The sequence below is a fragment of the Haliotis rubra genome, unplaced genomic scaffold (genome assembly GCF_003918875.1).
Source record: "Haliotis rubra isolate DU_JTF1 unplaced genomic scaffold, ASM391887v1 Scf23, whole genome shotgun sequence".
Classification (NCBI taxonomy): domain Eukaryota; kingdom Metazoa; phylum Mollusca; class Gastropoda; order Lepetellida; family Haliotidae; genus Haliotis; species Haliotis rubra.
Genome location: NW_025766336.1, coordinates 2,722,144 through 2,745,193, shown reverse-complemented (window position 1 = coordinate 2,745,193; position 23,050 = coordinate 2,722,144). Strand labels below are relative to the sequence as shown.

Genomic DNA, 23,050 nt, shown 5'->3' with positions numbered 1-23,050 from the left:
TACAGATATTGAAGGGACAATAACCCTGTACAACACGGTAGGAAATAGGTGTTATAGGACATCACAGGAAGTGTGTGACGTCGAGGCAGTGGCAATTAGCATTAACCAAGCTATATGTCATGCAGTTAGGCTTTCATCTCAAGATTCAAATATGGTTTCTTTCCAATGACATCCTTTATTGGTCTTGGCATTCTAAGTAAAAACTTCCAAATGAAATGGTATTGAAGGCTGAGAAAAGGTTCAGCAAAATGATCTTGGATAAAAAATGTTCCTAATGTTGTATATAATGTCCATATTGTGAACTAAAGCAACATTGGAGTTCAGGACAGGGGGTCTGGCTGAAACATGGAAGGGACACAGTCGGCTGGATCCATGAGGCGTGTACTTAAATGCACCACCTGTCCATTATGAATGGAGACATATTTTCCAGTTTGAAACACAACATTTAACTGATATACAGGGAATCAACAGATGCTAAATGATCCACTTAGATAATCACAAGTCATAAGGAGTTCTCTAGTCTGTAATAATCATGGACTTCTTCTGGGGAAAAACATTGTACAATCGTGGATAATACTTTCTGGAAAAGGCAGGTTTTATTAAGTGAACAGAATACCAGACACCCTCCCCACCTCATGCCCAAAAGGTTGTCCTTGCAATCATTATTTTGTTGAAGACATGTCAATATACATCCTGAATGAAGTCACCATTTAATTCTGATACATCAACATGAATACTATGTTTCAAAATGGGTGTGTTAACACCATCTGGACCCATCCATGATAACAACATCTCTTCTTGCTGACAGAGCTGTGACAGAGCTCGATTTAGTGCTTTGTTACTTGCACTGGTGCAACACAATATTACAAAGTGCAACCTAGTTTTGAGTCTTAATTTGCACATGGTGCAAGTCATTTTTTGAAAAATAAATCAACAATAAATCTAACATGATAAGCACAAATATGTCAGCTCATTTTTCTTCTAAACTTTGAATAACTATGGTATTGAAACATTGCTATTCATATACCCGTTTCAGCTATTACAGCTCTTGTAAACAGGGATCAGGTGTGTCTGTGTTGCTATGGTTTCATAGGTACTACATCACGGAAATATTTTTATGTGCACAAAAACCTCTGACGTTTTAACATACTACGTTGCAACTGGAATTTGGCTTGTGCAACTAGGTTTTTATCTTAGGTTGCACCTGGTGCAAGTAGATTAACCTGTGTTAAATCGAGCCATGTGTGATAATTCACCCAAGTAGAGGTACATCTCCAATGTGCCTCGCTTACAGTAGCAGCAGCTGGTCATGTATCATCACATGTCTATATACACAATAAGGACATGTTCCAGGGTAGGACAACAAAATACTACATTCTGACAGTTTGCATTAGATACCACTAGTGGAGTTACAAACTATGCCGTGGTTGTGTGTCAAATCACTCTTCAGAAGCTCTTGATGTCCATATCTACCTAATGTTCAAGTGTTTGGTGCCTAGATTCAAATAGCGAATACAATAGATTTTAATGACGTAACATATGCTATATTTGGGATTACACTTTCTCATGTTACATTTGACCACTTTCTAAATGGCATTGTGTGAGCTTAATGACCTGAAGTAAATACTGATGTGGTGGGCATTCACTGCCAAGAACACAAGCCATAATTGTGGTATAGGTCTGAAGTTCTACTATCACTGACACCTTTAACATTATACATGCTACGACTGGTGGGCTAGTACCAAATTCTAGCCCTGTAGTTATTTTGAGGGTGAATCCTGCTTTCTATATGTATGGAATTCTGCCATGCAATGCCCTTACTATCAAGATACAGAATGTGTTCAGAGCTTATCGTCTCAGTCCTGGGTATGGAGGATCTGTTCAGAGGATCACTGATTTCATTTCATGAACATACATAATAAACAATAATTCTTGTGTCCAAACGCCCTAAATCCTTTTGTTATTAATTATATTCAAATTTTCCTTCTTCAGGAAGTGCTTACAAAGATTCAAATACTAATGTATCAGATATATTTCAGTCAAGTGACTTATTACTGAAAAGTATGAATACATACGTCTATTTTCAGTGCAATACATTTCTAACAAAGTAATCATCCTCATCATCTTCTCTAGCATATTCCACACAATAACATCAGGTGTTAACTGGGAATCAGTTTCTAGGAAAGTAGGTTTCCTTCTTGTTTCTTTGGTTACTATGTCTCTTAGGCAACAGAGGCCGCTGCAACCCATTCTGATTGACAAGCCAGTGATGCTTCTACTGAGCAGGCGAGTCCCATCTCTCGTGAGAGACGCCTGGCTTCAGGTGAGTGATCTTCACATGCACAGCTTGGATCTTCTCATTTCGGGGAGGAATCAGAACTGTCTTGTAGGTCACCTCATCACCCTCTTTTGGAACATATTCACCATCAATGCTGAAACAGAAATTGTAGGAAATGTTTATCTTTGACTGAGCATGCTTGATGTTCAAAGCTACCTGAGCAATATTTCAGTTACATGCAAATCCACTATGACCTTTAGAATCCTGCTTTCTGTTAGGTAGGTCCACAAGGTGCTCCACTAGAAACTACATTTGTCCATGATCCTGCTGATGACCGCAATACCACGAAAGAAAATATATATCGAGAAACATTTTTTCATAAACCAAGCTGTGTGGGAATTTCAAGTTCCAGTGTTGATCTGACTCCATTGTCACCACATTTCCCGTAGTAAACTTGATAATAAACAAATACATGTCTTGTAAAATTCAGTAACCTAAATACAACTTCACATCTTTTTTGTTATTGCTTCAGAAGAAAATAAGGAGACCAAAAAAATGTTCTATTTTAACGTTTACAACTATATGTCTTAAATACGAAATCCAACACTATTGCAATTGATTTCATTTTAAATTTAATGACCACTAACTTTGCCTTTTTTAGTAAAAGCTGACCTAATGCATCAGCTGGTCAGGCTTTATGGTAGTGAATACAGAAACAGTTAAATATTGAAGATGTACACACAAAACAAGGCAGTATGATTCAAACATGATTACTGCTCACACATCACAAACACCAAGGAGATCTTCAGATTGTGACCACAGAGCAGAATAGATTTAATACACTCTGAAAGACTGCCTGACTGAGTTTGGTTTTACGCCACTTTTAGCAATATTCCAGCAATATCACGGTGGGGGACACCAGAAATGGGCTTCACTCAGTTTACCCATGTAGGGATTCGAACCCGGGTCTTCGGCGTGACGAGCCAACGCTTTAACCACTAGACTACCCCACCGCCCCCACTCTGAAAGAAGAACGATGAGAGATAATATGTTACATACTCTGATATGTGTACAAATAAGGCTTCCGATCCATCCTGCGGTTGAATAAACCCGTGGCCTATCTGGCGACAAAATGTCTTCACTGTTCCATGAAATAATGGCCCTTTCTCTGCCCTCTCAGACCTGAAATTCATAAAACGCACATATAGACTTAAAACAATAAACAGTTTTACAATTAATAGTCCCATATTCTTTATTTCCAGTGTTAGTAATTTAGCAGCTTGAAAAACATACAGTTACTATCATGTTCCGTAGATATTCATCACACCAATGACAACAGGGTAGATAACAGTTTTGTCCAACCACAAGTGAGGTGAGGTGAAATTGGGTTTAACGTTGTGCTTGAGAATATTTCGCTCATATGACGAAGTGCATGCGTGTGTATTTGTATGTGCGGCTGCTTGTACTAGCCCAGACTTAAGCTGGTTTTATAGTGCTAGCTCACTGAGATACCATGCTGCAGTGAAGCAAGAATACTTCACTCAGACACATTATACTGACTCCGAGCCGACCAGTCCTTGTACCCATTAATGCCGAGCGCCAGGCAGGGACCAGCAAGTACCATGTTTTAATGTCTTTTGGTATGACGCGGCCGGGGATCGAACCCGCGACCTTCCGCTCTCCGGGCGGACGCTCTAACCACTACACCACGGAGGCGGTCCAACCTTAAGTAAGCAGTGGATCACAATCTGTTGTGACATATATCCTTGACCCAATTGTCACATTGCATGATATCGCTTTATTTTGAGACATGACAAGAACAGCCATCAAATCAAATTTCTGTCCCCATTAAAGCCAACAGCAACAACATCAGTACACGAGTCACCTTGTTGCAAGCCATATAAATATATCTTGAAGCATAAACATAAATAACTCCATTACCCTATCTTCATACACCAGAAAACATGTTTATCAGCAAAAAAGAGCATTCATTATTATACAATGGAGATTTAATACACTAGATAATCAACAATGTGACTGATCAAGCTAATATTCTTGCTGTGTAAATATAATCTTGTCTGATTGGCTCATTAAAGAACACTGATCCACCATCAAGGTGTCTAATGGCACACCAATTCAGCCATACCTCGGATCTGATATTCCCCGGCAAACAGCTAATTCACTTAATACTGTTAATCACACTGACACACATAGGAGCTAGATAGACGAACTTGCTTGTTTTGATCTGTTACTAGAAGATACTAGTATACGTGGAGTTAGTTCCTGGGAATTGTCCACCACAGTTTGTCTGTGTGTACAGATATTTTTGCAGGGACAGCACTGCAACGGAATGCTTATGATGCCAATACCCAGAAAGACTTTTCTGACATATTATAGTTCTCCAGCAAAACTTAAAATATATGATGCCCATGTCCATGTTATTTCCTTAAATTTGGAACATGATTTCAGTGAGTGGGTGAGTGAGTTAAGTTTTATGTCACTTTCAGCAATATTTCAGCAATATTCCAGCAATATCACGGCGGGAACACCAGAAAAGAGGTTCACATACTGAACCCATGTGAGGAATCAAACTCGGGTCTTCGGTGCGACAAGTAAATGCTTTAACCACTGGGCTACCTCACCGCCCCCTGTATAACTGAGGCCAATGTGCTGTGTTGCAGAGTGTAGTACCAGAATGTTTTACTCAGATTAATCTGTCACTGACAGCATGCATCCATTGTGTGAATAAGTGAATGCTCATTAAAACCACACTCAGCTATACCCCAGCTGTATCATGAGGACGGTATATAATTCTGTCCGGACGAGGCAAACAAGTAACCAGGGATTTACTGGAGTCATGTATTTGAGGGTCTCTGGGACTCATACTCTTAATTATTGGGGGTCCTGGACAACAAAATGGGGGTCCCAGACACTTAAATATTATTATTAAATCTGTTATTGTATTGTGTATCATGATCATCGCATTGTTACAGTAATTAAATTGCAAATGATACCATAACCCAGCTGGTAGCAAACTCAGTAATAACTGATTGTTACTTGATTGGAATTTTAAAAAAAAGTATTTGGACTTTTTCTGCGTCCCTGTGGATGCACTAATAAATTTTGTTGCATCCATATTTATGCATATAGGACACAGGAATTCGTGTTCTGTAAATCCTTGAGTAACCGAGCAACATTCCACACAACAGGGTTCAAGTGCCATGCAATCAACAAAACCATCCAACAAGATCACTGACATGCTGGGCTACTTCATCCTCAATCATCAAGTGAAACACTTCTCCCTCATATAATGTTGAAACACACTGGACTAATTTGTTGTCATGATCACAGCTTCACATAGACACTGACATCCAAACATATCTGTTCCTTCCCCAGAAACTCTCTCACACAAGATCTGAATAATTTTTTTTTTTTTAAAGTGAGTGAGTGAGTTAATATTTATCGTCACATTGGCAATATTTCGGCCATATCGTGATGAGAACAATTAATTATCAGTTAAGATCAATAAGATTAGGAGCTATAAAACTGTTTACTATAAACAGTAAAACTACTAGTGTATCACAGATACAGATATAAACCTAGCATGTAACTAACACTTATACTATAATGCAAGACAATACAATATAGAAACGGGCTATAGATGACCAGCAACTGAAGGTAGATGACCATACTAGAGACCATGGGGACTTACAGTACTTTGGCTACCTGCATAGACTCTAAGCGGATTTATATCATCCCTTCAGCCGTTGGTGATTGTAGTTAAATTTAGCCATAACTTAAAAACACAAGAATTCTGCGCTTTAAAAATTCGTAAGTTATATTTACCTAGAATGTTTAGGGACTTACGTACCCCCACAGGAGGACAATCATTTTACAATACTTCAACCCCCTGTGAGGATACAGACACTAACAATTTCAGCTGCTAATCAAATTACTACTAATAAAATATGTATCTATTTACAAGTCTTTTATCAAAATTTATGTAACAATTCAATTTCTTTTAAAAATGCAATAATTAAGTGATAATTGACGTTAAACAGATCCTGAACTGTTTTGACATTGAAATATTTATCCCTTGTGATGGAAAAATCAATGCAGTCAAGCAGTACATGCTTGACCGTGATTCTCTCACCACAAGGGATGCAACATGGAGGATCTTCACCTTTCAATAAATACGTTTGTTTGATAGCACTGGGTACTGATCATGACAAATGGACATAGGATACACTGGATTAACCATGGCAACTGCATCCAATGTGAAGACAGAAAACTGGTTATAAGATGACTTTCACCGACTCACCATATTTGCTTTCTTTTGGACTATAACCGATAACCACCAACTCTAGGTATGGTTTTGGATCAACTCATGACTGAACATTTTCCTTGTTATTTAATTTTATACATGTAAGCAATGCATTGATACAAAACAAATTGAAACTTTACTGAATCTACAAATCATTAACTACTCTGCACTAACCATATTATCGGGACATTTTCCTATTTTACAAACTAACGTTTTTGACTCAAATTAAGATCCTTGATCACATATATGTCTATAACACCCTGGCTGATTGCAAAGAACATAACAAAATCTCATCCAATCATAAGGCAAGTCATTGAAAATCTCTTCAAAATGCTGCATATCTCCAGTACAGAGACAGGACATTTTCTATATATTAATACTATTTAATGGCAATTGATCCACTGTATCTCAATATTTTGGTTTTTTTGAGAATGGCAGTTTCGAAGTGGCATAAAGCATAGCAGTACATAATCACTGTAATGTTGCACAAAAGAAATACCAAAATACTCTTCAAAATGTTAATGGCATTATTCTGCAATACAAACCAGTATACAAAATTCTAAAATTTAATCACTGATATTTATTTCAACAACAGATACGCCTGACTCATTTTTAATCAGCCATCATGATACAGCTTGAATATTACTGCCTCAAAAAGAAGTCATTCATACAAATATACACACACACAGACTCGCACTGTTTGTTCCATTACAAGTTTTAGTATTACATTAGTAATTTTACTGAACAGCCTGATTTCCAATTTACCAAATGAGTGTTTCCAGATATGTTCGTGGAAGTTCTTTTACTGCAAATGTCATGGTAACCATTGGAAATAGACAAAAGGACACATGACACAAACATGTCCCTGAATTGCAGTCGAGCTTTTCTGTCAAATATTCAAGGGCTTTGCTGCCATGCCCTCCACAAACTGTCCAAGCAAGTTCAAGTGTACTGAAACATAAGGACAGTGCTGTCAAATCTGATGGAAGCCTGACATATGATAATTGTACAAAACAGAGAAAGCCTGTCCAGTTTAATCAATTCCTGGATGAGCGGCTCAACTGGTATAGAAGGCCATAAGTCCCTGGAGCTGAATTACTACCTCTTGTGTTATTATTGAGCCTTCTCTTCTGGCTTAACATATTTGCCCAGAGACAAGACAGATAGGTTTGTTCTGGGGTCAAGCAAAGACATCTCAAGCAGCTAACCGCCAACAGTAACACTGCCATCTTGATGGATTACAATAGGCCTAAATTACACACTTTACACCTTCACCTGGAGATCATCAACGCTAATACGGAATCAATATGGACTTGCAAATCGGTACAAGAAAACTGCTTCAGGAAAAACTTCCTTGTTGAGCCTTGTAATTATAGCCATAAGATTGGACAGATTTACCACAAAACATTTTGTTGTTTTTTATGTTTATGAAAGCTTTCTCTCAGCACATTATCTGAATGATGGTGCAATGAATTATTAAAATGCATTTTGTATTAATACAAATACAAGTAAATTAGTTAATACAATGGAGACGTATTTGGTGAACAGTAAAGGGTATTGTATTTTTGGTATAGCACTGAAACATTTACACTGCAGGTAACTGAGTGAGTTTACTCTTATGTCTCTTTCAGCATTATTTCAGCAATATCAGGGTAGAGACACCAAAAGGGTTTCACACACTGTACCCATGTGGCGAATCGAACCCAGGTCTTCGGCGTGACAAGGGAATACTTTAACCACTAGGTTACCCCAAAGTGCATATGCATATAAAGTCAACCTTGTCACGTCACAATCATATTATTTAGGGTTTATACCCAGGAATAGCCATAATTACGCTGTTAAGCATCACAACACAAACTGTTCTACATCTTTCAGTTTCACCTTCCGGGAGAAGGGATTACAGATTTAGGAGATAAACGTACTGTGTTGGGAAATTAGATGAATGTTAGGCAGAACTGATAGTCTCTAAATTTCATTTGGAACCGAACGTGTATAGCGTGAGGTTTCAAATGATTAATTTAGAGACTATCAATTCTGCCTAACATTCATCTAATTTTCCAACACAATACGTTTATCTCCATTCTACCATAACCAAATTAAAATCGAACTCCTTCCTTCCACGGAAGACACTGCGAAATCCGGCATGGTGCGAGAGGCGAATTGAACTCGTCTGTGAAGGGAGTGGAAGGTGCCGTTCGTATTTTTTTAAACATTGCAACATATATAATATTCTGTCCAAAGAAAACTAACTACTGTTTATTCAACGCAATAATGTAATACCTAAGAGCTTGGTTTATATAATCCCAACTCTACACGACCGAAACCAGCCTATTGTTTTGCGTGCCGTGTTACTCTTACCCCCTGGCCACACTATAATGGAATCGTCTGACCTACTTATTTTTCTTGGAAGTGCAGTCTGTAGATCTAGTTGTTGACAGTTACGTAACAGTTTGAAATGGCGGACAGCCAGTGTTTACATTTTGAGTGACAGTGGAAAATACTTCACTGACTGTCGAATCTGAACCCTGCAGAATGGAAGAATAGATCCTTTTCTGATCAACCTACGACCTGTAACTATTCAAAGATTTGTATGACCAGCAAGTGTAGATCATGATTTTGCTTACATAGGCTGTAGGTGCCTCCACCCCGGCATGCGACAAAAAGAGTGACAGTGCTGCTTTGTGTACATGCGACTAACTCGGGATTCCTTGGAACATTGTTTCATCATTTGGGACTGGATTGTGGCCGAACTTTTTCAAAGTGTACGAACATAGATCACCAGCAGTGACAGCCTTGTGGGGAAGCTGGCAGAGAGCAGAATTCTGGTGGTTCAATTTTTGACATGTATTTTTTGAACGATGCAGCGGGACATGATTGAGTGTGAGTGGCATAAGTTCTGTGTTTCGCCTGACCGTTATCTTGACCGTTATCTTGCGAATTTCCCATTCTTATGATTCTAAACGGAAACAAATATACCATTTAACAGGTAGGTAAATGTTTAGTAAGGATTTGCTGCACATTTTGTATAGATAGGGATGAAATTTACAAGGCTTTCTGATTTACATGTTAGATATTGTTTGTTTATGTTTGGGGCTGTGTATTGTAATTGAGTTTGAATATTTTTATTATAGAAGGTTATATGATAGTGACTGACTGAGTTTGGTGTTACGCCGCTTTTAGCAATATTCCAGCAACATCACGGCGGGGGACACCAGAAATGGGCTTCACACATTGTACCCATGTGGGGATTCGAACCCGGGACTTCGGCGTGACGAGCCAACGCTTTAACCATTAGGCTACCCCACAGCCCCTATATGATAGTGAGGTTCCCTAATAATTGTGGAGGAAAAATCATATAATAATTGTACTTTTCAAGTTTTAATAAATGTTTTATCAGCATTTCCATCACGTCTGTTGTGTTGATATTAGCCATGTTGGTGGTCAAGCTGATGCGGCAGTGTTGTATACGTGCGCAGTGAAGCAGTCATGAAATCAGACGAATTTTCAATCCAAAATTGATAGCGTCTAATTTTATTGATTGACCAATCAAAATCGAGCATTTCACGTAGCCATGGTAGAATATATCATGACGCTATGATGTATCTGTACACAAACACAGTATCGGAGCCATGGCCAGTCACAATGACAGCGACAACACTGACCATGAACACTAACACAATTCATATACATCTACATCTTTCAAGATGGACACAAGGAATAATGAGAATTTTCTTATAGCTCCATTTTCTTTAGCTTTATGTCATATGGCATCACCAGTAGTTATATTAAAGAAAGGCAACATCATATAGTATATTTCCTCTACTGTTGTGCATATAGTAATGTCAGCACTTAAGGGGATATAGTTGCTCATGGACATGGAATCTGTCCCTTAAGCACTCACTTTGTCTTCTTGAAACCCTGGTAAATCATAACATAAATATTAAACTTTGCAGAGCAATTCAGATTAAAAGCGACATGAATTAGTCATGTTTCATGTTTTGAATTTTAGACATGAATTTTCAACTATATCATTGTAAATATTCATAAGCTCCTCCATTTCCCAGTTAACATTTTGAGACACTGAATCCTGAGTTCACTGTTAATATCTTTTTAAAGTTAAGGCATTGGGGTTTAGTTACAATTTGTACATTAACCATTATTTGATGAATTTTCGAATCAGCATTTAAAATTTCATTCTGTTGATGCTGCAATATCAACGAAATAAGTATAAACTGGAAATCATGTGTCAAATGGTTATCAATAGAGGAAACAAAATGATCAAGGAAACAAAACTGATTCAGATCTGCAGTCAGAGAGTCAGAGTAAACTGCACACATGTAAACATAGACAAGTCCAGATAACAAGTAAATACTGAGTGAGTATGGTTTTACGCCGCTTTTAGCAATATTCCAGCAATATCACGGCAGGGGACACCAGAAACGGACTTCACACATCATGCCCATGTGGGGATTCGAACCCAGGTCCTCGGCGTGACGAGCGGACACTTCCCCATCTGGTTACCCCACCGCACCAATAAGTAAATAACTGACAGTAGCTTAATTTCAGAAACATAGAAGCAGAGAGTATGACAGGTTACCCATTGTATGTAGCAAGGAAGAAATCGCCATGAAATATTCATCAGTCGGACTAAAAAGATTTCAGATTCTCATTCTCTCTAGCCCGAAAGTTCACTAGCCACGTGCCACCAGGCAGACGGCTATTTCATACACTTACTCTGTATTTATTGGCATGGTCATATTTTGCAACAACAACTGTTTCTTCTGTTGTTGAACACACAACAACACTGCAGTGTGTACTATGTTGTTTGTACAGAACATGTAGGCAGGAAAGCCTACTGAAAACCTTTGTACAATATTGTGAAGATAATAAAAGAAAGAGACACTTTAAATTCTACTATTTGATAATTCTTTTTATTGATATGCAAAAACTGGATTTAATACACTGTAAAGTAAAAGAAATAGAAACGTGTCCTCAAACCCACCCCCACCCACCCACCTCACCCCTGCCAGTACCATTTTGAAATTATATCACACACTGTACACAGGAAACAGTGGGTGAAATACAAACAGAAAACACACCACCATGATGAAATCAAACTACTGCAGTCATCTTGTTCAAACAAAGAACCGATATCAATATCACAGCATGTACGATGTCTAGCTGATAACAGACAAAATCACACCAATAACACACAAACAGATTTTCCCAAATGCTCTCCTAAAGAAGATGTTAAACAAATTCTTTGATGCCAAGACTTTTTTAACGATAGTTTGTCTAAATGACATCACAAAATTGAAAAGATTATCCGAACATCTAACAACTAAATTTCTGTTAAATACATATCCAAAATATCTCCATGTTACAGGTATGTTCAGAACCCCTAGATGTCCCAGGAAGGATACTGATGGAAGGTGGTTGGAAAAATACAAGAACAACATACAAAAGCCAAATTCATAAAGAGATTTAGTTTGACACAAGTTTGAACATTTTCTGTCACTATTGTATCAAACAGAAGTTTCTGAGAAATGTTCCAGAATGTTCATGTCAATTTGAGTACCAGTAAATCAATGATACAGAAAAGAAACATTCTGACAGCATTGTAAGTAGATCACAATAACCTCCCATCTTGCCAATAGTGGAAGTTGAATATATATCAAAGTCTCTAACAGATGTCCGGTACCTAGCACCATGATATGCTGGTGATCAACAACGACCATTTCCTGCACCCTTTGTATGGATGTAGAATTAAGGAGTCTGTAAGGTAGTGGGTTGCCACTGCCTGCATTAAATAGAATAGACATCAGGCCACAAATAGACAGCAGGGCTCGCTTGCACAAAGCGATCTTAGCGTTAAGACAATCACAGCTCCTATACTTTATCATAGGCTTACGAGCGTCTTAGCACTAAGGCCGCTTTGAGCATGTGGATCCAGGCCAACAACTTGCTCAATATTAAGAGAAGCCTGTTCACCTAACAGAAGATGTGAAGTTGGTAAAATTCAATTTGTAATGGGAGACCAATACTGATGATTCACTTCAGTTCAACACTGAAGATTCACATTACTTATTGATCTATACTGTTATGGTTAAGGTGTCAATATCAGATACAACAAAGACTCATCAGCCATCATGCCCATACTACAATGAACAAGAAGAATCAGGGCTCCAGATAACTTTTGGGGGTGCGAGTGTACTTACACATCATATTGCAAGTGGAGGTGTACTGAGAATTTTGAAGGGAGTACTGACATGTTTTTGTGTGAGCAAGTTGGTGATGTGGTTTGTCTGGACGATTCATCAATCACTATTTCCAACCATGTATTTGTATTTGTATTTGAAGACGCGTGAGAAGTAACTGAGCGACCGTGTGATGCGCGAAATGTCAGGTCCGACTGGATATAAATAGGAACAGTGTAGTTTTTAGCCAATCGAAAAATAGTGACAAATATTGTTGCATGGCAACGCAAGTGATTCCTACTGTCGGGGTTTCCTCATGTGTCAAAATCGTGTTTCGTAAAAGAAACTTGACAAGTATTTATCCGAAATAGATTTCCATTTAAACGATACGCACGGAAATTAAATGTTAGACGTATAAAGGTATTTATGTGCGTACACGATACGCTTGAAATCTTATATTATGTTGTACTTAATTGATTTTGAGGCGTACATTACGCCTGTACGCCCCTTATCTGTAGCCCTGAGAATGTCAAGGCTTTGTTTGGAAGGGGTACACTTGCGTAACCTTGATTCGTGGATATAAGGGAAGTGCGGGGAAAATCATATTTTAAATGCACCATTTCATTTTGTGTACTCACTGATTATTTTATTCACTGATTCAGCAAATTGAAAATGCCTAATATTCCACTTGTGAATGAAAAGATTTGTTTACCGAAAGCAGACATTGAGATGTGAGAAGGTTGGTGCTAATGGTGTCTCTTTGTACTCAACAGTTTGTAAAAATGTAATTTTTGAGTAAAATTGATATTTTATACTTATCCTGACTCATGCTCTTTTGCTTGTCTTCTTCTTTTGCTAACATAGTGGAACACTTGTATCTCCTTAATTGAAGCCCCTTCAATGTAAAATCACTAATTGGTACTCACCACGAAGTTGCCTCCCTTGCCCCTTTGGCGGAACAGGTGTCGCCACCCTCTGGCCCTCATGCTTCACTCTCTCCTGATTTTATGAGCCCAACACTTGAATTTACAGGGAAATCCAAAGTGTTATGTGGGGGAGGATGGAGGGTTAACCTCATGAGTCAGGATAAGTATAAAATATCAATTTTACTCAAAAAATTACATATTTTTCCTTATCCTGACTCATGCTCTTTTGTTTGTAGAATCCTACCGAAACGGAGGTGGGCAAAACAGAATACTTTGGATTTATAGAATTAGTGATTTATATAGATTTAACTGTAATAACTCCCTACGGGGAACTTCATAAAGGCATAGACTTAGGATAATTCCTCTATTATAAGCCATAGGTTATAATGCCATACTGGGGTATTTACATTAATAATATACTGAGATATTATAAACAACAATATCAAAGTTTACTCTGATAGAGAAGCTATACCACTGAACATATATACATACCGCTAGAACTCCCGAGAGTTATAAGCTAGATAATGCATGTAACAATTATGCATATAAATCTCGTGAAGACTACGCGGTTAACGCTTACTTAGGGACTGTCAACTGCTGTGCGAGGACCAAGGGACCGAAATGGTGAATGCCTGAGACGCCCTCGGTGGTGATATCTCTCAGGTAGTGATTAGCAAACACCATGTTAGATTTCCAAAAGCATCCTTCCATAATTGTATTCAAAGAACAGTTACCGTAGTAAGGAGAGTGGAAGCTAAGCCCTGATTTCATGGGATTTGATGCTGTTGGAGGGTCCAGTCCTGCTGCCTTGTAAGGCTGGCATGACAGTTCTTATCCATATAGATATGGTGGTAATGAGAGACTTCTGTCTGAGTTGTTGCCGATAAGGGAATGAATAATCGTTTGAGAAATCTTCGCTTTGTTTTGGAACGTCAGAAATAGATTTTGAGAGCTCTGACTGGGCATAGAGATAAGTCCAGTGTATCTTGAGATCCGAGAATGGAGGATAATGCAGGGATATGAAATAACCTGTCTGGTTGACCTGGTAGTTGATTTTTGGCGATGAAATCCCATCTTAATCCCAGGTGTGCTGTGTTTTGATTGTCATCAAACTGTATCCTCTCATAATCTAGTGCGTGAATTTCCGACATCCTGGCTGCTGTGGCTAGAGATAACAGGAAAAGCGTTTTCTGTGAGAGAGAAACTCAAAGTTTGTCGATTCCAGCGGTTCATAAGCCTCACTTGTGAGGTGTTGTAACACTATATTCAGATCCCAAGCTGGGCGTGGAACTTCCGCTTTGGTCCTCCAATCGGAAAGCCCGTAGTAAGGCCAGTAACTCTGGAGTTCTTGTTAATCTAACACCCGCTCTCATGGTAATGACAGAACTAAGCGCCGCAAGATATGTTGACAATGTCGAGCCTTTTAAATGTTTGTTTTGCCGTGAAGTAACACAAATAATCTGCCACTTGTGGATGAGTAGCATCTCTTGCTGTAAATCCCTTTATTTACCGCGTAATTCTCAAAACTGTGCCACTTGTCGCCGCATTGCAAGTTACGGTAGAATAGCGTAAGGCAAGCGTTGACCGCTTTGTCACTCTGGTAGAATACCCTCTTGTTTAAACACATTTTAATACAATCCATATTGAAGTTGGAATACTTCTGGGCTTCCGCGCACCTGTTTGGTGTGTGGATGTATTAATAGATTTGAGCTTGGGTAGCTCTAGTGTTGGTTGACCGATTTCTTGAATTAGAATGGGAAACCACGCTCTGGCCGCCAGTAGGGCCACCAAAGTGAGTTGGAGGCTCTGTGTTTGTCTGATTTTCTGTAACACTTGAGGTATTATTGCTGGCGCGAAACGCGGCGACGCATTGAGGCCTTCCCAGGATATGCTTAGAGCCGTCCGCTGCCCATGCTTGTGGGTCTGGGACTGGTGACACGTAATGTCGGTAGCTGATTGTTGAAGCGTGTTGCTTAATAGATCTACTAGCGGGCCCTATTTGCTTGATTATCTGTGCAAATATTTCTGTATTGAGCATCCATTCTGTCGGTGACGGTTGATGTGGGCCGAGAGAGCGCCTGCTAGTACATTCTTGGCTCGGGAATGTGACATGCTCTGACATGTAGGTTTAGATCGTGTATTAGATCGAACAGTTGAAAGCTTAAAGTCAATAGGTTCAGTGATCTTGTTGAACCTTGTTTGTTCACATAGAACGCCACTGTCGAAGTTGTCGGTATGAATCATTGGCGCGATTCTGTAGAATGTTGCTCCAATGAAGTATGGCGCTGATTACAGCTTTCATCTCTAACATGTTTATATGGAGCTTGCTTTCTTGCTGATTCCATAACCCTGATGCCGTCCTGGTTGGCGCAGATGAGCTCCCCAACCTTGGAGATTTGCACGCGCCTACATATAGATGGGTTTTGAATTCCTGCTCTTCTAAACAAATACCTTCGCAGAAACATTCGACCTCCTGGTCCACCATAGTAGATGAGGTCTGAGACGCTTCGTAGACTGAATGGTTGTAGGTCGCCGAGATGTGCATTGATGAAGACCTGTAATGGGCGAACTGTAATCTGCCTGAGACTGTCATGTCTTGGGCTGATGTGAGGAGACCCAACACGCCTGCCATTGTCGAGAGTGGTAACGGAGAGAGTAGAGCTGACGGAATGGTCTGTTGGATCTTGAGCCAACGGTCTTCTGGTACGACGATACGGTTGTGATTCGTGATAAATCAATGCCTAGGAACTGCAGATCTTGGCGATGGTACTAGGTCCGACTTGAGTAAGTTTACTAACCATCCTAGCTGTGTTAGTAGCTTTATGATGTAGTTTAACTGTAGTTTGAGATGCTGTGGATCTTGATCTACTTGTATCCCGTCGTCGAGGTAGAACGCGACTGGCGTAGCCCTAGACGATGTAGATAGGTGACAATCGGTTTCGTTATCCTCGGAATAGCCAGGGGCTGATGATATGCCGAATGGGAGTACTTTCCATTGGTAATGTAGCCCGCCTAGTGTAAATCTTAGATATTTCCTGGATTCGGGATGTATCGGGATATGTAGATAAGCCGCCTTGCAGATCTATACTGGCCATGTAATCCATGGGGCTTAATCAACTGCCGTGAACTGAGGAAGGTGTATCATGCTAAACTTTGGTGGTTTGGCGAGATAATTCCTGTTGAAAAGCTCATGTTGTAAATGAGTCTGTATTTCTCCTTGGAGTTTTTCTTGGGTACTAGGAAAACTGGGGAGTAGAAGCCTGGTTCGATGTCTACTTGATCTAGTACTTCTATGGCCTGCTTGGTTATGAGTGATGTAACCGCCTCTCTTAACTTTGGTAGTTGTTGTGCCTGTAAGTCGAACTTGTAAGGGTTGACTGTCAGCGGAGGCGCGGCCTGTAGTGGGATAATTTAAACTCCGTGTTGAAGAATGTTGGAGACATAAGGGTCTTTTAACATTCCCCAGTTCTCCCAGTGTAGTTGGAGGCGCCCACCCACTTGTGACGGTTGTACTGGAACGGCTGGGGTGGAAGACTCCAGTCGCTCCAACCTGTCTTTCAGCTTATAGTTATGCGGAACCTCTGGGTGTCCTGCCTCTTCCTGACCCTCCTCTATAGTTGCCATATGGGCTTAATTTAAAAGAATCTTTCCCTGGCGCTGGCTATCTTCCTATCCCGCTTTCTGTAGTCCCGAACTTAGATCTCCCTGAGTATCTTTGTGAAGTCTGCCTGATGACGCTTTGCTAGCGGTCCATCGACTTGATCATAAGGACTTCTCTGGAGTCCTTAGTGACTTCCCTTGGAGACTTTGTCTATTCCTCCGCCAAAGATGTTTGGGGATGACCACGGGCTGTATAGAGTGGAGCTGTAAAGTTCTCACCCCAGCTGCAGGAAGCGAGGAGGCCTTGACGACGCAGCTAAGGTCAGTGCTGCTGAGACAGATGTGAGATGATCTGTAAGGAACTGCTGGTCCTTCTTTGCATCAGTAGGGCCGAGTAGATCATCCTATCATCTTCAGAGGTCGATACGTAAATCTGGTGATAAGTGTCTCATTGATCGCTCTAGATCTATTTAGGCCAAAGAACATGCGCCTCGGCCATGTTTTCTATCTGCACCAGCTTGGCGCATCGCCAATCTTGTAGTTCTTGTTCTTAACATCGCTGATCAGCTTGTAGTTTTCATCGATGTCTTGTGCCTTCAGGAAGGGGTCCATGTTGTGCGTGGAGAACTTCTTAGCTGAAAGTTCGCAGATGTGGAGTCTGCACTTTCGTGAGCTTTAATGAAGGCTGTATCTAGATTATGTGGCACCGCAGCAATCGGGTCGATCGGAGGTAAGGTGATGGCGCCTGCATCGCCTTCCTTCATCAGGTATGTCTGCGCTTGAGTTGCCACTCTTGGACGGTGAAGATAAATCTAGGTTGTTTACCATCCAATATCTTATCTCAGCGCCTGAGAAGATGATGCCTCCATCATCTTCTGTACCAGCATCGGAGATGAGAGGTTGATGCTCTTCTGATGGTGACCTCTGGGCTGCTATCTCTATGTCGGGTGACACTCGGGAGACCTGAGTGTAGACCTGTGTGCCGACTTTGTGTGATGACCCCGCGCAGGTGATGTACGTGGAGATCGGGCGCGGGTGAACGGCGCGGAGATCGCTCTAGGTGATCTGGCGCCTATGGGAAGACCTAGATCTGCGAGGAGAATGTTGACGGCTTCGCGGAAGCTCTTGAATAGTCCCTCGACGCCCTTCTGGACGACGATGACGATCTGTGTGACGGCCTTCGCAGCCTCTGCGCCCGACCTGGGGAGCGGCGCCTTGACTTCCGCGGACGGTTTCCGCGGACGCCTGGTGGTCTGAGTCTGCATCTGAGGACGAGGCCGAGGATGATGACGATCTCTCCCGCCTTCGCCGAAGGCCTTCGCGACGACTGTACATCTGCGCCCTTCGCTGAGGTGGTCTGTGACTTCCTTCTCGGCTGCTTCGCCGTGGCTGCTACGCTGACTGGGGTTGCCTCTGGGGTATCGCCTCATGCTGCTCGGCCCTGGGCTGGCTGCTTCCCCGACTGTAGTGGCCTCCATCATGGTCATGATCTGCCGCAACAGCTCGCCTGGGATGGTCTGCGATTTAAGTAGTCGGGTGCCCTCTCTGCGATGACAGCTGCTGACCCTCAGGGAAGTCGCCTGACATCAGTGTAGAGGCATCAGGCTGCATGGCGATCTCTGCTGATGTCACTGTAGCTGTCACCGGTCGCTTCTTGTGGCGACGCCAGGGATGATGATCGGCTGATCATCGTAGAGGCCCAGTTCGGGCGGCTGGAACAATCTCGCTGAGAAAGTTCTTGACGACTTCAGACTTCCCCTTGATGTCGACGCTGCCCTGGGGTCCAAGTCTGCGTTGGGAAGACGCCGCGGCCCTCTTGGACTTTATCTGGCGATGACGGACGCCTGGGGAGGCAGGACGCTTCTTAGAGGTGGCGGACTGCATCCCACGCTTCATCTTCCCGACGGAGTCTCTATAAACACCAGACGGGAGGGGTCTATCGACAGCAGCTGACTGGAAGGGGAACTGGATGTATCGCCATGTCTAACCCTCTTTGTTTGCTGGACTCTATTCGCGGTACGCCTCACGCACGCAAAGATATTTATGAAAAGCAGAATTGATAGATTAATGCAGTAACTGCAACGTATCAAACGCACAAGGCGAAAGCACAACTAGGGCATAATACATGGTCAGCAATTGAAAACGTGAAATTGCAAATAGTACAGATTTTCATCAACGAATACTAGCTGAACAATCACTTAACTCACGGAATAAACAGTAGAAATAATGATTAAATATCAATGCAAATTAATGAAGGATACTAGCTATACCTCTATAGTAACCTATAAGAGGTAATAAACTAAGAAAAGCAAAGGATATAGCTCACTGTGTGTAAGGAGACACAGGCTACACCTCACATCCTGCTCACTGGGCTAAGAAGGAGAGAGTGAAGCATGAGGCCAGAGGGTGGGCATTACACCTGTTCCCGCAATTAGATTTAAAAGGGCAAGGGAGGCAACTCGTGGTGAGTACCAATTAGTGATTTTACATTGAAGGAGCTTCAATTAAGGAGATACAAGTGTTCCACTATGTTCGTAAGAAGAAGAAGACAAGCAAAAGAGCATGAGTCAGGATAAGGAAAAAATAAAAATATTACTTATTAGAGACTTGTACATGTATACTGGGCTTAACCCAGTAGCACTTGAATGGAATTCTACAGATATCAGTCAGAAAACACACGTAAAAGACACCAACAGGAATATGGTCGCTACTTTGTAGTTACATATTGATCAAAATAAATGTTTTAACATAAAGACAGGAATAATTATAATTATACAAACATATTACCCACTGGGACATGGACATAAGAGAATTATTGTCCATAATTTTTTATTTAGAGCATTATCATTTCTGATTCCTGTCAAGCTTGTATCTATTGTTCTTTGTTTGTGAAGAGGCATATGACCTATGAACATCTTGGTGTATATTAAAGTTGAATATGAATAAACTGAGCTGAAACTCATCTTTCACACTGAAAAAAGACATTAAGTCATAATTTAATATCCTACACACAACTCAGAATCACAAATTATTTCTGTCTCTTGAATTAGAAGATAAAGCTACTCTGTTTTCAATTTTGCTGTCCTTTATCGTTGATTTAAGACCGCTAAATTAACCTCTTCATTCTAACACGACTGATAAGCGTTTTAAAACCGAACTGTTTGGCGTGCAAGAACACAAGGTGCGAAGGGGCCTTTTTCCTGGAAATCGCTTGGAATCGTCCCGTTGAGGGACAGGTTTTGTAATGAACAAAGTAAGACATTTTCAACAACATAAATGCTTTATTTCAGGAACCAGTATGCTTGTATTTGTAACAAGTAGCATACATAAATAAAAAAAATACAGTTTATACTGTGAGCTAGTGCAATTATTTGATTTTATCCCCCCCCCTACTGTATGACAATCGACTCGTCCAAATTCAAGCTGTGAACTCGCTAAGTTTAGTCGCCACTAACTGTATTCACGGAAATAATTGTTGATAACCACCCTACTATTCCCAATTTGGAAAAGACCTGACATGCCACGTTTCATGTGGGATACATGGACAGTGGAAGTGGAAGGACTGGGTATTATGGCCGGGATGGAAGCGGTAAGGTTAGGACGTGTGGGCAGACGCGTGTTGTCGACGTCAACACACGTAGATCTGGACCCGGTTTGAATATACTGTCACTTTTGCACTGCTGACGGATTTTCCAGTTTCTTAGTTTCTTCACTTGGATAAGGGTCAAGAAATTCTTCTTCAAACCATTCGATTTTTTACTTCAAAACACCAAAGATGCTGCCGAGATAGAAATTGCAAATATCTGACATGTTTGTTTACAAACAATTGGGTCAACGAGTTTGTTGTATTCATACGCGGTATTCACTTTAATTAGCGGTCTTAAACATACCGGTTTTGATGAGCTCTCAGCCAATCAGAATTGAGTAACACACCATGTCGTGCTAGAATTAATATTGAAGTTACACACAAAACCAACTTAGAAGTCATTCCCCTGCTTCTCAAAAATTAATTGCTTGTGGCTTGAGGGTTATTTTTCAAGCATCCTGGCATCATCAATTTTCACTCAGATAACATACATGGGCTCATAAAATACAAACAAATATTAGGATAGTTATAATATGGTAATGAAAGTTGATATGGTTAATAATATTTTATTCAGATGTTTATGAACTCAGTGGCCATGTCACTGTGGAATGACGTCACATGTTTTTGCTCACCTCATTGGCCTGCTATTGAAGTCCACTGACCATTGCACAAGCCACGTAATTTTTCTAATAGCAGATGTTAAAATTGCTGAGCGGAAACATGGACATCAAGTGGAAACGTGACGGGACAATGTTTCAAAAACCTAACACATACATATATGACAGCGTCCTTCAGAACAGCATGAACGGAGGGTACATCCAAATTCCCCACCATGAGTCAGTGACTAGGGTTTAAGCCGCTTTTAGCAATATTCCAGCAACATCACGGCAGGGGACACCAGAAATGCCCTTCACACATTCCCATGTGGGGAATCTAACCTGGGCAATAACCTAAGCGTGACGAGCGAATGCTTGAACCATTAGGCTACCCCTCCCCTAGGGGTGAAACAGTACGCTCTTCCCACGGTACGGTACATATTGCGGTACAAGGCCTTCGGTTCGGTCCGTTTTGGTTCGGTATATGAGATATAATCATAATGCAGAAAATTGACAGCAAGAGCCAAACCTTACATTGTTTAATAACATGAATAAAAATAAGCATAATCATTGTTATTTTGAAAGAACAAAATTGTCATTTTATGACTAGATAGATGAACGCTACAAAAAATGACTGACTGACTGACTGAGTTTGGTTTTACGCCGCTTTTAGCAATATTCCAGCAACATCACGGCGGGGAACACCAGAAATGGGCTTCACAAATTGTACCCATGTGGGGATTCGAACCCGGGTCTTCGGCGTGACGAGCCAACGCTTTAACCACTAGTCTACCCCACCGCCCCCTACAAAAAATGAAAATACCGAAAAAAATTTATTGCATTACGGTATGCCAACTGACGGCAAAATACCGCGGTTCTACTAATACCACGATATACCATTTCACCCCTACCCGCCCCACCATTAACTGCATGTACTCACGCTGAGAAGGTCCTGGACCGACGGGTAGGTATCGGACTTGGAATCAAGAAGCGGTGGCCATGTACGAAGATTTCGAAATGACATCATTGTTCATAGCCTGAGCTTGAGGGATGTTGTGTGGAGATGACATAGCTTGGTCCTACTGCTCTGAAGGAAAAATACCAAATACCAAACATCATACAGCAGAAACATACACAAGAAATTGACAAAACAATGGATAAGCAGATGGCAACAGTTATGATGTAATATGACCCACTGATGTTCGAATGACATAACTCTCAATAACTATTGATTACAATGACACCAATGGCAACACAGAGCATGATAGAGTGTTGGCGACAGATGGTATAACTGCTAAACAAAAGTCACACTAGTTACCAGTTAATCACCACTCACAAAGACACTCTGATTAACTAGGAATATGCCCGCCAAGGCCTACAAAGCCATAGTAAAGATATCTTATTGACAGATTACCTATTGGAGATTTGAATAATTATCACACGATTGTCATGATTATAAACAAGTCTAAAATATTTGTTTCTTAAACATAAAAAAACGCCCTTGTACATGGCGTCTTATTTATTATCCCCCGCCACGAAGTGG

The 23,050-nt window shown here is 40.7% G+C and overlaps 1 protein-coding gene across 1 annotated transcript; it reads right to left on the bottom strand.

The window, feature by feature from the left end:
* Positions 1-1,547: 1,547 nt before the first annotated feature.
* LOC124277999 (calcium-regulated heat-stable protein 1-like) lies at positions 1,548-22,577 on the bottom strand. Its single transcript, XM_046713727.1, is given in 4 exon segments — positions 1,548-2,432; positions 3,338-3,460; positions 22,448-22,509; positions 22,512-22,577. Coding segments are annotated over 4 exon segments (408 nt in total). The 3' UTR covers positions 1,548-2,275.
* Positions 22,578-23,050: the final 473 nt, after the last annotated feature.